Here is a 16457-nt window from a genome sequence, read left to right as displayed (position 1 = left end):
ATTGTTTTTTTCCGGGCAGTAAGCACCGTCCATGCTTTTGGGTAAATGTTTTTTTTATCCCCAGTACGAGACCTCCCTGCAACTCCTTTCCATGCTTGCCATGGCTGCTCAAGAACCAAAGTCGGTCAATTTTCCACATTTAATTGACAAAATTACCTCACCAAACAAAATAACTCATGATATTTCTGAGGGCATTATTGTAAAACTGCCTATGCCTCTGAATATTCTCGTTTTTCCACTCTTGTGCTTCTTCGTTCTCACTTCGGGTATTCACTTGGAATGGAATTTGAAATTTTATACAACTTTTTTTTACTCAAACTATTGTTTATGTTGATCATTTTTATTCGCAATTTCTGATTGGATTGAACAAAATTAATGCGGCCAGGCCAAAGGTGCCCTCATCAAACGAACCAAATCCATATGCTTTTCTATATTTTTTTGACTAAATTGATCTATGTGTTCCTTAGGGAATATGAGTATTCTGAATTGGGATTTTTTCTCTGTTGTTTTGCTTTATAATTCGTCATCTTCTTTTACATCCACGTCTCAATTGCAATTTTGTTTGTTTTGTTCTTTTTTCCTGCAATATTTTGCTGTCCACGATTGAGTAAAATGTTTTCATCCCTAGGATTTTGGTTGCCTAAATCAGAACCCACTTCTCTGCAACTCCTATCTGCCTTTCATTTTTAGATTATTATTCTTCTCTTTCCCCATTTTTGCTTCTCCACTCTCTCTTTACCTTCCATTTCTAGTTTATGCACCAACAAACCATCCTTTCTGAATTTGTTATTGCTCAGTAGTCCTTGTGGAAAGATGGACGAACAATTGGACTTTAAAATTGGGATTTTATCTCAATTTGTTTTTTGTTTCGTTTTTCTTCTTAATTGCAAGTCGTTATTTTAGGGAATAATCAATGTCCATGCTTTTTTGATAAAATGATTTAATCCTCGATAAACTACGTCCCCTTGCGTTAAGCGATCAATTATTGCGCAGTCAAGGCGGAATGGGAATAATCGTTGTCTATACTTGAACAAGCCCTTAAGATACCATTCAAAGTAAGCAACAACGACGCCAAGTATGAATCCCTACTAGCATGCTCATAGTTAAGATAAATAATTTCTTTCACAATGAAGGACCCGAGAAATTCGAGTTTTGGATCGACCATGTTGAGAAGACTTTTCGAGTTATGCAGCGACAGGGAAATCTTCCAGAGGAGAGATGGGTCGAGACGAGTCGAGACATTGACTTGGTTCTTCCGTCTGGGAGATGGATCTTGGTGGGATTAGGAGTCATGCCCATTTGTCCCCTCAAGATGCCACGAATTGGAATGTGTTCAGACGTCTATTGGAGGTGAGATTTACATCTTTGGAGTATAAGGACCAGAAGAGGGAATAATTCACAGAGCTGAAACAAGGTATGATGTCAGCCACATATTACCATCGAAAGTTCACTGACTTATCTCGCTATTGTCTTCAGATCGCTGAGAATCCCAGGGAGATGCTCTGTTATTTTAAGAAAGGGATTTGTAAGCGGTTACGTTCCTTGGCGACCTCTACTCTGTGCTCTACCTACCAAGAATTCTTTGAGGTTCTGCTTCGTGTTGAGGATTCTAAGAATGCTCCTAATGATGGCGATGATGATGAGGATAACAGTAATGCTAACGAATAATAACAGTAAGCAGTCATCTTTTGGCCATAGAAAGACTTTGAATTTTAAGAGAAGTGTAAATAATTCTGCATTGTCGAGCTGTGGCTCAAGCTCCAATACACCACGAAGGGGCATCAATTCCACTGGCAAATCACATTTTCAGAAACAAAGGACATCCAAAAGCTTTGAGAGTATCATACTGAGGAATGGCATTGAAATTTTTTTTTCCCATCGTGATAAACTTGGCCCTCGGGCTGTCAAATGTGTTTTTATGGGATACTCCAGTTCTCAAAAGGGTTGCAAGGTGTATAACCCTAATACTGGGAAGCTGGCAGTCTTTAGAGATGTTCGATTTGATGAAGATCTTATGGAACATCTTATGGACCTATTTCCACTGCCTACTCCAACAGAAGTTCATGAAGTCACTCCTGCCCATACCAACACTGAGAATTCTCACCCTAATGAGAGTGTAAATGACGGCATACCTAGCTCCTCAGGATTATCAGAACCTGAACCAACTCAGCAAGCTATAAGTGCACCAAGGAAAAATCCTGCACGAGATAGACATCCACCAGTAAGGTTGTAAGAGTACGTTACTTACACTGCAAGGCATCCTATCTCTACAGCCATTTCTTATCACAAATTTGCACCATCTTATGCTTCTTTTCTTAACAAATTATCCAACACTTTGGAACCAAGGAATTTTCATGAAGCCTCGTGCATGCCTGAGTGGAAAGATGCTATGACTTAAGAGCTTCAAGCTCTAAATAACAACCAGACATGCAGTGTTGTGGATTTTCCAAAAGGCAAGAAGGCAGTGGGAAGTAAGTGGATATATAAGGCCAAGTTCAACTCCAATGGAAGCATTGAGAGACATAAGGCACATTTAGCAGCTCAATGTTTTACAGAAACTTATGGCATTGACAACAACAAAACCTTTGCTCCAAGAACCAAAAGGAACATTGTGAGGGTATTGTTTTCTATGGTAGTCGGTATTGCGTGGCCTTTATTCCAAATGGATGTGAAAAATGCAATTTTCATGCGGGGCTTGAAGAAGAAGTGTACATGAAGTAGCCCAGGTCATCCATGAGAAAATGAATCCAATAAGGTCTGCAGACTTCACAAAGCCATAAATGGTCCCAAATAGTCCCACAGAGCTTGGTACTCAAAGCTCAGTTCAGTTCTTAAAGCTGCAGGGTTCGAAAGGAGTCATGCTGACTCTTCCTTGTTTGTTCAAAGTGGTAATACTGGCAAATTAGTGGTACTTTGCTAATCTATGTTGATGATCTAATTATTACAAGTGATAATGTCAGTGAAATCACGGCTACCTAAGCAATCACTTCGTAAAAAATTTGTCACTAAAGACTTAGGGACCTTGAAATACTTTCTTGGAATTGAGGTGGCCACCTCTTTAAATGGGATATTCTTGAATCAAAGAAAGTATGTTCTAGATCTTTCAGATGAAGCTAACATGATGGAGTGCAAGCCAGCTCCTACACCCCTAGCTAGCAAACTTCAGTTACATGAAAAAGGTGAAACTCTCTTGGATCCTAGTGTTTATCAGCGAGTGGTTGGGAAACTCATTTATCTCACCATCACTAGGCCTAATATTTCTTATTCAGTAAGCCTAGCCAGTCAGTTTATGCACTCTCCTAAACTAGTTCACTAGGAAATTGTCAAATGATTACTGCGTTATCTCAAGAGCTCAGTAGGTAGAGGAATACTTATGAAGAACAATGGTTTAAATCACATTATGGCTTACATCGATGATGACTGGGCTGGAACTACCATTGTAGATTTTCGATCAATGGAATTTCCAGCCCAGTCAACATCGGTGAATCGGTTTTGGCACATTTGTTGGAGGTAATCTTGTCACTTGGAAGAGCAAAAAGCAAATCGTAATTGCACGGTCCAGTGCAGAGGCGAAGTATAGGGCCATGGCAGTGACAACATGTGAACTTATATGGCTGAAAGGTATTCTTTCTGATCTCGGTTTCACAAGCAACACACCAATGTCTTTGTTTTTTGACAACCAAGCTGCCATGCACATTGCCTCCAATCCAGTGTTTCATTAGAGGACTAAACATATTGAAGTTGATTGCCATTACATTCGTGCTCAAGTTCAATCCAAGGTGATAGACATAGTGTTCACATGAAGTCACGATCAACAGGCTGGTTTGTTCACAAAAGCCCTAGATTCTACTCAATTTCAGCGTTTGTTGTGCAAGCTTGGATCAATTAACCCCCTTTATCCAGCTTGAGGGGGAGTATTGAAACAAACCAATTACTATTTGCTTGTATATGTCACAAGTATGGTTGTAAAGCAAATGTCACAAGTATGGTTGTAAACATCACTCTAGCTAAGTCATGGGTTAAAGTGATTTTCTCAACCATACTCTTGTCTTTCATACCTTGTCACTCACTTAGGTCTTTTGTCAATCTTTCTTCCTTGTTTCTAGGAACCACTTACTTGTTATTAATATTTGTCTTCTCCACTTGTTAGGACTGATTTGGTAGTGAGGTATGGTTGTTAGCCTTCCTCTTGTATTCTTCTTTTCGTCTCTCTATAAGAGTTGCCTGTTTACTCTTGTAAACAACATAATGAGAAATACAATACAAGATTTGAAACCAAAATTTAACACCCATTGTGTGGCTTCCAAACTCCCCCTCCCTTTAGTGTAAACTATATTGTCGTACTAAAAAACTTAAAGGAAATTTACGTCAATCATACAATCCCCTACAGGAAAGGCAAACAGAGACAATCAACTTCCTTGATTTAATGAGTAAGGGAGACCTTGTCGTTGCTGATAACAAGGAGCTAGCACTACATCAACTTCCAACATACAATACTTGGAGTTAACGAAACAATGGCCCCTGTTCACACGGGCATGTTAGGCATTAACTATGTATTAGGGTTTGCTCAAAGGAGGGTCTCCTTTCCACGACAATGCAGTATCTGTTATTAGGGATTGCTCAAAGGAGGGTTTCCTTTGCACGGCAATGCAGTGGGCATTTCCTAGTTTTTGTTTTTTTTTTTTTTTTTTTTTGAAGTTGAGTTTACTCCTCCATGTAAATGAAGTGAGAAAGAGAGTGATAGAATGTACATGTTCTTACTATTTATAGGGTACAAATCCTATCCAAATTAGTTCCATAAGGATAGAAATATAACGGCCAAAATCTCTTACCCTTCCTCTTTTCCCCCTTAACTCCTCTTTCTCCCTTACTCTGCCACACCCCACAATTGTTAACCATCCCTATATTCAATTATCCTATATTCAATTGCTCTTCCATTTTTTGTATTTTAAGCCTTTTTTGCTTTTGCTCATTTTGTAATAGGGCTTTGTAGCCAAATTCTTCCTTTAAAGAAATAAAGTATTCACATTTTGAATTTGCTCTTTATTCTTCAAAGTGTTTGTGTTTTTGTTGATGGTGTGACTGTACTTGAAGTTTTGAAGTTTCAAGTTGCCCACATACCCTTGGTTGAGGAGGGATCAAGTCATGACGTAGTTCAAAGAAATGATGGATTGTTTTTTATGCTTTTGGTGGTGATTTTGATGATGATTTTGATTTTGATTTTATTTTGCTGTACACAGTTTATGCTCTTGCAGGTTAGGAGAGTTGGGTGTCGCCTTTTAAGCTTGTCCAAACAAGGAGCATTGGGTGTCTCTTTTTAAACTCATGCGAACAAGGAGCGTCGAGTGTCGCCTTTTAAGCTTGTGTGAACAAGGGCCATTATATTGTGTGTAGTTTAGGCTCATGTAGGCTAGGAGTAGTGCTTGTTTGTTTTAGGGATAATAGTGCTTTAAGAACCTGTTGTTGATGCGGCCGATCTTTAAGCCGTCTTCCGTCATGATTAAGTAGGCGTCGTTGGTGTAGGCCTCTTGTATTACATAAGGTCCATTCCACTTTGACGTGAACTTGCTTTTTGTCTTGTGAGTTGTGATGATAAGCCTTCGTAATGCCAAGACAAGATCTCCAGTTTGGAAAGACCTTGGGCGTACTTTCTTATTAAATGCCTTGGATATCTGTGCTTAGTAGCATTCCAAGTGCTGTTGAACTTCGAGCTTCCTTTCGTCGAGTGTTTCCAGTCGTAGCTTTGCATTTTCCTCTTTAGTCAAGCTTTCTTGTATAGCCATCCTTAGTGAGGGGATTTGACTTTCGAGTGACAGAACAGCTTCCACGCCATATATGAGAGAATAAGGCGTAGCTTGGGTAAGAGTCCTATGTGTCATCCTATATGCCCAAAGTGCTTCCCTTACTCTTTTGTGCCAATCTCTCTTTGTTCGGCCGATTACTTTCTTTAAGAGGTTGCATAACGTTTTGTTGAATGCTTCCGCAAAGCTGTTGGTCGGAGCATGATCCATGGAAGACATGTGCTGCTTGAACTTGTATTTCTCACAGAGCTCGTCCATGAGTCAATTGGACAGCTGTTTTTCATTGTCAGTGATGATGTAACGAGGCACACCATATCGATGGATGATATGCTCCTTGATGAAACGGACGATAGTTTCCTTCTTAAGATCATTAATCGTGGCTTGACCCCATCCTCGAGCTATGGTGTCATAGTAGTGACGTCTTCCTCGGGGATTTCATCTTCTTTGTCTTCTTGGATTGTGATGTGGAAGACATCTTCGACCTCCTCTTCAATGCCATCCTCTTGGGCTTGTTGGCGTGAAGATTGGCCAATATGGACGATGGTGTGCCTCATTACCTTTAGTTGTCCTTTTGTGTTGACTTCCAAGGTTGCTTTGTGCTTCATCCTTGAAGAAATCGAGCTTCGAACGTCATCTTTTTCTGCTAAACCATTGAGCTTTTCTTCCTACGGTGTTGTCTTCCTCTTCCTAGAAGGCTTCTTGGTTTCTTCAAGTCTTTCCAAGGCCGACCGTCGTGGAGGAGAGCTAGTCGTGTTGCTTTGTTTCTTAGATTTTGAGAACCTTTTGCAAACAGAGCTTTGAGGTGTTGGTGTGTTAAGCCTCTTGAAGATAGAGGTTCAGTCTTGACCACCAAAGTGATCAAGTGTCGAAACACAAGAGTCCTCCTGAACCACCAAAGCGATCAAGTGTTGAAGATAAAGGTTTGTTCCTTCATTGCCTATCTTCACAACATCATATATTCATATAAAATTCCTCCTGAGTGTAAACACATACTTTGTACTGCCCATGATAGGGTAAAGCTGGTGTATGAGTCACAAACAATTGGAGTTTACTACGTTGGAGTCTACTACTTGGTAAAAACACAAGAGTCCACTACTTCTTGCAATTACAACTAGACCCAAACATTTCAATAATTGCAAGTGTGAATGGCTACAATGATGTCTACCATGGCACATTCATCTAGGCTTTCTTAGAAGTCCTGTTGTTGGTCTTTGCATTAAGAAATCAAAAAACATCCTCGCCTGCCTCTAAGGTGTTGCTGCTCTTGGTCCTATTTTTCTTAGATCTTAGAGCCATTAAATCAAGATCGTGACCTAGTCCCTAGTGAAGTCACCAATTTATGTTGGAGACTTTTAGTTCAAGGTAGACTTGGGCTTTGAGAATGTCATCTTGTCTCCATTAGTTTGGTTTCGTACTATGTTCTGGAATATCTCGAAAAAATTAGCACATCTTAGGAAATACTTCAATTAGATCAATGACTTGAAGATGGTGTTATTAAGCAAATAATGGCTTGCTCATGTGAGGCATGGTGTGGAAGCTACAAGTTCATCAGCTTATCATGAGAGAGAGAGCTTGCATGGTGTTCTAGGTTTAGTAATCTGGGTTTCTTAGGGTAGTAAAAAGGCTTCTACTTGGTGAAAGGGATGAAGGAAGGTTAGGGAAAATTCTAAGGTTGCAGAAGGATGGTTTTTCTAAGAATCCAAGACTGTTTGCACTTAGAAAGTCATTTCCCTAGCTTGGTATAGAACAACCTTGAATGCCTCTTTGTGTCATATCCTACCTTTCTTTGTGTTTTTGAACCTCAATGTTATGATTTTTGTTTATTTCCTTCTAATGGCTTCTACTAGTCTTTTTATAGGTGAATGAATCCCTTCTAAGGTTCATAAGGAATCTCTAATTGTGCCTTGGTCTTCTCTCCTCTTGCCCCCTCGTTCTTCTGTCACTTTCATTTTGGTGCAAGGCAGGTAGTCATTGCTATCCTCGTGAAGCCTGCGTTCGACCATTTTCCCGAGGCACTGCTTTCCTAAGGTCAGCCTTCCATAAGAGTTACTTCTATGAATGTTGATCTTCTACATGAGCTAGAAGGGAAAGCCAGTTTCTTGCTTCATTAAATGTTTGTTTTGATGGGCTTTCACATGACTTTGAGGATCAGGGTTTTGTTTCTTCGTAACTAAGTTGATTAGTTTGCTAGAGAAATGAGGAAACTAGGTTGGCTCTCTCTCAAGCTTGCCCATGTGGACTACAAAAGTTATGGGCTTATATCTTTGGGTTCCTAAGCAACCTAAAATCTTTCATAATCTTGATTTCACTTAGGCCCAGTGGACTTTCGTAACTGTCAACACCACAATTTATTTGACAAGCCTCGTATATGTGACTTGAGCTTATTTTAGCATGAATAGTGATTAGCATGATAAGCTTTGTGTGACAAATATGCACGAGTTTGCACGAGTGTGGTGTAATTCACACAAATGCATGGCTTAATTAACGTAGCATGACATGATTACAAATATTATCCCTTCTCGATTTTACACCTTAGCATGTATTTGGGCTCGACCTTAGGCTTGTATAACAATTAGGCTTTGAGGTTTGGTTGGGTTTGCATGTGACATTTTTGGGCGTCAACAGCAGGTAAACAAATTTGTGTCTCTCCCTCCACCTTTCACGTCGGTGCCCGAATTTAATTCCAACAGTGAGCATTACCAGCACTTGAGGGTGTGAGAAAAAATTCATTCTTTTTTTTTCTTTATACATCCCTATTTACTTGTGATAGTTTTTTCTGCTGATTTATTCGATTTGATACTTAAAATAAAGAGAAATATGTGAGACCATCTTAAACGAGATGTCAAATATGACAAATAGGACTAAAAGACATTCAAGTGTTCTCCAATGGATATGCCATATATGATGTGGCAGCTGAGTCATTTGACTCCTTACTTTCTAACTGTCATTTTTTTTTTTTTTACAACAAACAAAAAAGGAGTATGACAGTGTGGAAGCAGATGACTAAACTAAGTCTCGTTGTCCCACATAATGGAGTACAATCTTTCCTTTTGTTCATTCATATCGAACTTAAAGAAAATGTCAAATATATTTAGTTTAACTTTTTAATGCATGGATCCCATTAGTAACTAATAAAATATGAACTAAAATCAATTTTAATTATGTTTTAATAGTTAATGTAACCATCGGGCCCAATGTAATAGTAAACTGTTGTGGTCAATTTATCTAACAAGGTAAAGAGGGGTGCGGCAAAGAGAGAGAGTGAGAGGCGACAAAGTGTAGGGATTTCTTTGTGCGTGTGAGATGTGTTATTCTCCATGTATGTGCCTTTATTTATAGTAGTACAGAAGAGAAGAATCCTTCTCCTCCAAGGAAATACAATCCTAGTAGGAAAAGAGTAACTAATAATCAAATCTATCTAGGATTTACACAATCACACTTTAATATAATATCTATCACGCTCCCCCTTGAATGTGTAAATACTCAAGTAGATTCGTCATCAGGTAGAGAGGAGGAAGCCGACTGGCTGGCACTGATTCTGGGACTACGCTAGTCTCAGACAAAGGAACTTGCATATGGAACTAAGTCTCACAAAAACCCAATGGCTATGGTAAAACCCAAGGCGGGACAAAAACCCATTGCCTAAGGAAAAGTGCGTGAGAAAGTGCAAAGTCAAATTAAACGTCTACAGGAAGTACATTAGTGATATGACCAACCCAAGATGGATGCCTTGTCAAAACCTCGTTATATAGCAAAAACCCAAAGGAAAAAAAAGGTCCTAATCGTAGGAAAATAAGTACATTAAGCTCAAGCGAGTATACTTCAAGATACTCCCCCTAAGTTTGACAAAATTCCAAAGAGAACTAACAATATTACAACTCAAGAAAGTTTACGCATACCAATTCCTTGAACAAGCTGTTGGAAAAAATAGGGTTTAATTGCCATATTAAATCATATAGAAATTAAAGCATAAGTCATGCAATTATATATCAAAATAGTGCATGCACATGAGTATCCAATGTTAAATGAACATGACATAATGGATTAGAAAACCTATAAAATACGATCAAGGCAAGTGTTGAACACTCTGTTCTTATGACAAATTTATGCCCCACTATGGTGCTCATGGTTGATCGGCGCTTGTCTCCCAAGATACAACGATCACGTCCTCGTAATAGTAGCACTCCAAATCAAAGGCTCCATGAACTACAACTGTGTTGAAAACTCTCTCGTATGGACTCAATGACACTCTCTAATATTTAGTGCACTCTATATATGATTATGATGAAAAGTTGTTTTGTGATTATAGGGGGATTCCCTTTTTATAGAATTTGAGATACCTCTTTGGAACAATATGTGACCATTCATGAAGAGTGAAAAATTGCAATTCTTTATTAAGATAAACGCATATTTCCACCAAAAGGCATCACTTCTAATTACGCTTAATTATTTAATTTAATATAATAAAAATATTAAATTTTCCAACACATGCTTCTAAAACATCGTCCTCGACAATGATTTGGTGAAAATGTCGGCCAGGTTGTCTTTGGAACAATATTTGCTTGACTTCAATCTTCTAATGCTCTTGTTGTTGATGTGAGAAGAAGAACTTTGTCGCAATGTAAGGTGACTAGCTTTATGTAAGGCGAGTATTTTAGCATGGCTCGAAGAAATGGCAACTAAGGACTATTTGGTTGACCTTCAAGATATTGCGGTGCCTCTAATGGTAAAGACGTAACCCGTTTGAGAGAGCGCCTTATGTGGGTCGAATAAGTACCATGCATCAACATAACCAACAAGGTGGGAATTGGCTTAAGAACCGAGGGGGGCTGCAACACCTCTCGAGGATTCGTAGGGATAGAACAAATCCAAATCTATTGTACCCTTAAGGTAGCGGAAGATGTCTTTAACACCTGTCCAGTGTCTACATATGGGTGCATTGCTATATCTTGCCAAAAGATTGACAATGAAGGAAATGTCGAATCTAGTACACTGAGCTAAGTACAATAAAGCTCCTTTCGCACTTAGATATGGAACTTTGGGTTCCAAAATCTCTTCATCACCCTCATTTGGACGGAAGGGATCTCGTATAGTGTCTAGCAATTGAATGACCATAAGACTACTTGAATGCTTCGCTTTATCCATTTTTTTTTCTTTATTAAATGTGAAGCAATTTCTTCTATAATCTTATTGTTTTTTTTTTTCTTGTGCAAGAGTTTCAAAATTACACTGTTGCATGTGATACTTTTTTTTCACATCTAGGTGCAACTTTGTGGGGGCTTATGAGACACGTCATATCACCTTCCATTGCAGATGGTGCATTTCATTATTAGGATAAGATATCATTTTAGTTATTTTTCATCACATAGGAGGTATGAGTATATTAATGTGTTCAAAGAAGCTTCAACAATTAGTTAAAAAAATTTCTTTACCACTCTCCCTAACTACTAATGAATGCAGAAAGTTAGACATATCAAACAATTGCTTGTGGATCTCAAGGCTCTTATGGATGGACTCTCTTATTTGTTGTTACCTTCCCAAAAACCTGCTTCCAATCAGCACTTGTATGTAATTGCTATTGTTCTTTGGTTGTCACAGTTAGTGTCTAAAGTTTGTCTCGCATTCGATTTCTAGTTTATATTAGATACTTTTCTTGTCTTGCACGGATAATTCTCTTGGATATTGATGCTATGTTTTTGGTTTCGTATGCACTCAAACTCAAAATTTTACTATTGGTTGGGACTTTGTTGTGGTTTCGTTTCTTCCATGCAAGTATTTTGTGGTCATAGTTGCATTAATGTGCAAGAAGTTTGTAGGTTACCACTTTCAAAAGAGCCTGCTTTCGCAATGGCCTTTTTGATGGCACGAAGAGCAACAATTCTCCCACTATTGCTAGTTAATGGAACTTACTGGAAATCTATTCATACCTATCTGGATTCCTGCATTGTTCTGCATTAGTTGCAGAGATTGAATGATCATGGCTCTTTAAAAAGTTAAAATATGAAATCCTTTAAATTAAAGATGCATTTTCTCAATCATTTTGCACCTGCCTTTTTCGTGCATAACATGTGTAATATGTAGTGATTGTCTTGCGTTTATCCAAGGCTCTGTTTGGGATTCATCAATGTTAATTCAGAAACCTCTTAAATACAGTGGGATGACAACTTTTAAAACAAATGTTTTACATTTATTAGTTACACTTTTTTCTTAGTAGTGAATTAAGATGTGTCATATGTTATTAAGGAAATTTTCTTGTTTTAGATTCTTATCAGTAGAATAATGGTGGCAACAAACTGTATTGGTTCTGTTTTCGAGGCAAAGTAATGTCTATAATTAAGTCTTTATATTTTATTTTTATTTCATAAACCGTAAGCAGTCTCCTAGAAACCATATGTTGCTAGTTGATCTGGCAGCAGCTTTAGGTTCCTAGAGATCTTCCTGAAACCATAGGCTGCTCGTTAAATTGGCAGTGGCTTTAGGTTTTCAGGGATACGCAGAGATTGTTAGTTGGTCACATACAAGATGCTCAGCTACTTATGATAGCTTATCACATCAAGGACGCTCAACCGTGTGAACCCCATGCATGTAGCTGGAGCTAGAATTCCTTATCCTCGTAGAGATCACCTATGTATTGCACTGGGGATGCTCAGCTGCGAACACTAGCTGGTCACATCACGAATGCTCAACTGGGGGTTGCCAACAGCTAATCGCATCAAGGATGCTCAACTATAGTTCATCTTCATGGGCAGCTATCCAAAGGGCGAGCTGCGCAACATGCCTCCTTCATCACTAAGGCCCTGGTCCTCGCAAATCAAGCCAAAAGCCTAAAATCCTTCAATCTATCTAAGCCTTGAATAAACCATTGTGGCTACTTCTAGGAATGTTAACGCATGCCATCGTTCTCTAGCCAAGACAGCCCGACCCATCCACGTTTGGATATTCGAAGTGTGTAGTTTACCCTCTTCTAGGGGGAGAGCATGGTAGGTCCCCAAAGGGGCTCAATTCCTGCGATAGGTCCCTGATTAGGCGTGATCTTCAACGAGAGCAGAGGTAGACAATTGGTACAAATACGCAATTAAGCCAAGTGATGAATAACTTCGGAAATCTTCATTGAAAAATGAGAGAACGGATATCAAACTTAGCTGAAAATCAGATAGCCCTCAGCTTGCGAGGTAGTGCTTGTCGAGCTGCTTGAGTCTTTGAGCTTTATTCTATCCGAGCAGAGCCCAAGGTGAAGCAGGATGTCACGCGTACTACTTCCACAGGTTGTAAGCATTCCACTGCTTATCGATCTCTTTGTCATTCATGGTGGTGAGGGTGTAATTACCCTTGCCGCCTACTCTGTTGACTTTGTACGAACCTTACCAAATATGATTCATCTTTTTGAAGCCTTTTCCTCGAGCAGTGATGAATGCTTTTCTTAGGACTCGCTCTTCAGGCTGAAACTGCTGAATCTTTACCCTTTTGTTGTAGTTGGAGATGAGCTAATGCTGGTAAGCTATGATGTGGGTGATATCCTTCTTATGTTCCTCCTCTACCAGATCTAGATTTGTGGCCATCTCCTTTTTGTTTTGCTCAAAAATTGGCAGTATGGTGTTGATGCACAACATAATGACATTGGGAGGGATGATTACTTCTGAACCAAATGCCAAGGAGAAAAGAGTTTCACCGGTTGCTCATCGCTTGGTTGTGCAATACACCCGTAGGACTCTGGGAAGTTCGTATGGCCACTTTCCTTGCTTGTCTGTGAGGGATTTCTTGAGGAAGTTTAGGACTGTCTCGTTTGATGCCTCCACCTACCCTTTGCCTTAGGGATATCTAGGCGTGTACATGTGTTGCTTGATGCCATATTTTTGGAAGAACTCTGCCAAGTCTTTGTCCACAAATTACGGGCCGTTGTCGGTGACAATAGATTGTGGGATGCCAAATTAGCAAATGATGTTCCTTCATATGAAGCGCTCTATGTCCAATTAAGTAGTGTTAGACATGGGCTTGGCTTCTACCCACTTAGTGAAGTAGTCAGTAGCAATGATCATCATGCCTCTACCCTAGTAGCAAGCAGTATGGGCCCTACCAGGTCGATTGCCCACTGCAAGAATGGCCATGGGCTTGTCTGCTAGTAGAGCTCGCTGGTACGCAGTGAGGGTACAAGCTTGAAGCATTGGCAGTTGTCACACTTTTGAACAAATTCTTTAGCATCTTAATGCACGATAGGCTAGTAATAGCCAGCATTAAAGACCTTATGTGCTAAAGATCAGCCTCCTGAGTGATTTCCACAGACTCCTTCATGGATCAAGCTCAGAACTTTTAAGTCGTCAGGAAGCGCTAGGCAGCAAAGATGTGGGCTTGAAAATGATCTTCGAATGAGAATGTCGTTTCACATGTAGCAGGATGCCGCCTTTATTTGGAGCTTCCTAGCTTCCAATCTTTCTGCACGGAGTGTCCCATTAACTAGATATGGAGTCTTGTCAACTTAGGGTTATATTAGTTTGTAACACCTTGGCTGCCGGTTTCTCTTCTATGCTCAGTTTTCCCAAATACACAATCAAGATGGTGCATCTAAACTGATTATCCAAAGCAGATCCTAAGGTTGCCAAGATGTCTGCATGAGTGTTGTCTAGCCATGGCACCTTTGTGAGGGTGTAAGTCTGAAACACCTCAAGCTGTTTTCGTACCTTCTCGAGGTATAGTGCCATCCTTGGATGCTTTGCTGTATACTTCCAGGTAGTCTGGTTAGTGATGAGCTGAGAATCAAAATGGAATGCAAGCTTCTTGACTGGTAAATCTTGTGCCATTCGGAGGCCTGTGAATAAGGCCTTGTACTCTTCTTTGTTGTTTGATGCCTTGAAGCCTAGAGTAATTGCCTGCTCGAGCATCGAACCGTCGAGGGTGATGAGAACTAAGCCTACTCCAGAACCCTTGTAGTTGGATGAATCGTCAATGTACAGGCACCAAAAGCCTTTGTCAGAAAATGGCTGGTTTGGCCAAGGCGTGCTCGAGGGTGTATTTGGGGTGTGTTATTGCGTCTTCCAGGCTGGGAGTGAACTCTGCTATGAAGTCTGCCAAGGCCTGAGCTTTTATCGCCGTGCAAGGTCGGTAAACCAAGCCTTATTCGCTAAGTTCCAACGCCCACTTCATCACTCTATGAGCAGTGTCTAAACCATGTACGATAGATTGTAGGGGATATTAAGTCACGATGACAACCAAATACGCCTTAAAGTACGGTCTGAGCATCCGAGCTACAACAATTAGTGCCAAAATTAGCTTTTCAATCATCGGGTATCTTGTTTCTGCATCGAGGAAAGCTTTAGAATTGTAGAATACTAATAGTTGGGCCCCCAACTTTTCTTGTCTGAGGGCAAAGCTTATTGCTACATTTGAGACTGCCAAGTAGATGAATAATTCCTCGGCTGCTTCCGGCTTAGACAATAGCAGAGTGGATGTCAAATATCTCTTCAAGTCTTGCAATAGTTCTTCACACTCGTCTTCCTACTTGTCTCTCTGCACCTTCTTGATGGCCTTGAAAAAGGGATTGCATCGGTCGGTAATCACGAAAGGAAACAGTTAAGTGTGGCTGGGCTCAATCGTGAGTTGATTCTAGCCGTCTTCTTCGGCTGCTCAGGATCAAAAGTGATATATTCGGTGTCCTTTTCTAGCTTCGATCCTTTTTTTTTGTTGGCATGTCTTCCTGAACGCCATCATCCACCTACTGTGGTTGCTATTAGGTTGTAGGCTTGTCCTTTTAAATGTTAGTAGCTTGTATGGGGATGAAGGACTTCTTCTTTGACTCCTTCAACATTTGCATTATGCATTGTTGGGATGCAGCCTGGTAAGACTCCTCCTCTCTGACTCCTCCTCCTAGGATGCGGGCTGGCTTGTCTAGGTATCTATCGCATTTACCCTCCTTCCCCAGCTTCTCTAGGTAGTCCCTCCATGTATAGCAGTTGTCAATCATGTGACCAGAACCTTGATGGAACGCGCAATACTTGGTGTGATCTAGCTTGGAGGTGCCTCGTTTGAGTTTGTTAACGCACAAAATCTATGAGACTTTGGAACAATGTAAAGTGTCAAGTTTGTAACCTTCGCTCGGTTGCTTCAGTCACATAGTGATGATAATGTGTAAATAGATAGAGATAGGGAAGAAAACACAAGATGTACGTGATTCACCCTAAGTTTGGCTACGTCCACAGGGTAGAGGAGTTCTCATTAATAGTGAAGGGTTTACACAATACATAGGTTCAAGCATAACCATCATTAATGGGTTCTAATGACTAGTGTAAGTACAATAATTATGGATGCCAATCTCCGCCTTCTTCTTCTTAGACGAAAATGCACCTGCAAAACAATTAACACCTAAGGTCAAGGCCAAAAGCCTCACGTGCCCATGATGAATAGGGGGAGCTTTCGCCGAAGAACCTCCGATGCAAAAGTTAGAATTTGAGAGAGAAAGTGTTTAGAGAAATTAGTTTACCCTCTCGCACTGGAGAGCAATTAGTTTACCCTCTCGCACTCGAAAGCAATTAGTTTATTCTCTAGCACTGGAGAGCAGACCCAGATGGGTGTCAGGGCATTAGTTTACCATCTCGCACTAGAGAACAATTAGTTTATCATCTTACATTGGATAGCAAACCCAGATGGGTGTCGGGGGATTAGTTT

The 16457-nt window shown here is 40.0% G+C and overlaps 1 protein-coding gene across 1 annotated transcript; it reads right to left on the bottom strand.

Moving 5' to 3' along the window:
• Positions 1-5678: 5678 nt before the first annotated feature.
• Positions 5679-6059, bottom strand: LOC148690269 (uncharacterized). Its single transcript, XM_088687231.1, has one exon. The coding sequence runs from the start codon at positions 6057-6059 to the stop codon at positions 5679-5681; it is 381 nt and encodes a 126-aa protein (XP_088543357.1).
• Positions 6060-16457: the final 10398 nt, after the last annotated feature.

The sequence above is a fragment of the Pyrus communis genome, chromosome 16, assembly GCF_041283825.1.
Source record: "Pyrus communis isolate YQ-2024b chromosome 16, ASM4128382v1, whole genome shotgun sequence".
Lineage (NCBI taxonomy): Eukaryota > Viridiplantae > Streptophyta > Magnoliopsida > Rosales > Rosaceae > Pyrus > Pyrus communis.
Note: the sequence above shows the minus strand (reverse complement) of the source record. Positions and strands in the feature narration are given on the sequence as shown.

Coding starts and splice junctions, on each gene's coding strand:
- LOC148690269 (XM_088687231.1), bottom strand. CDS start 6,059: ATGGACGAGCTCTGTGAGAAATACAAGTTCAAGCAGCACATGTCTTCC.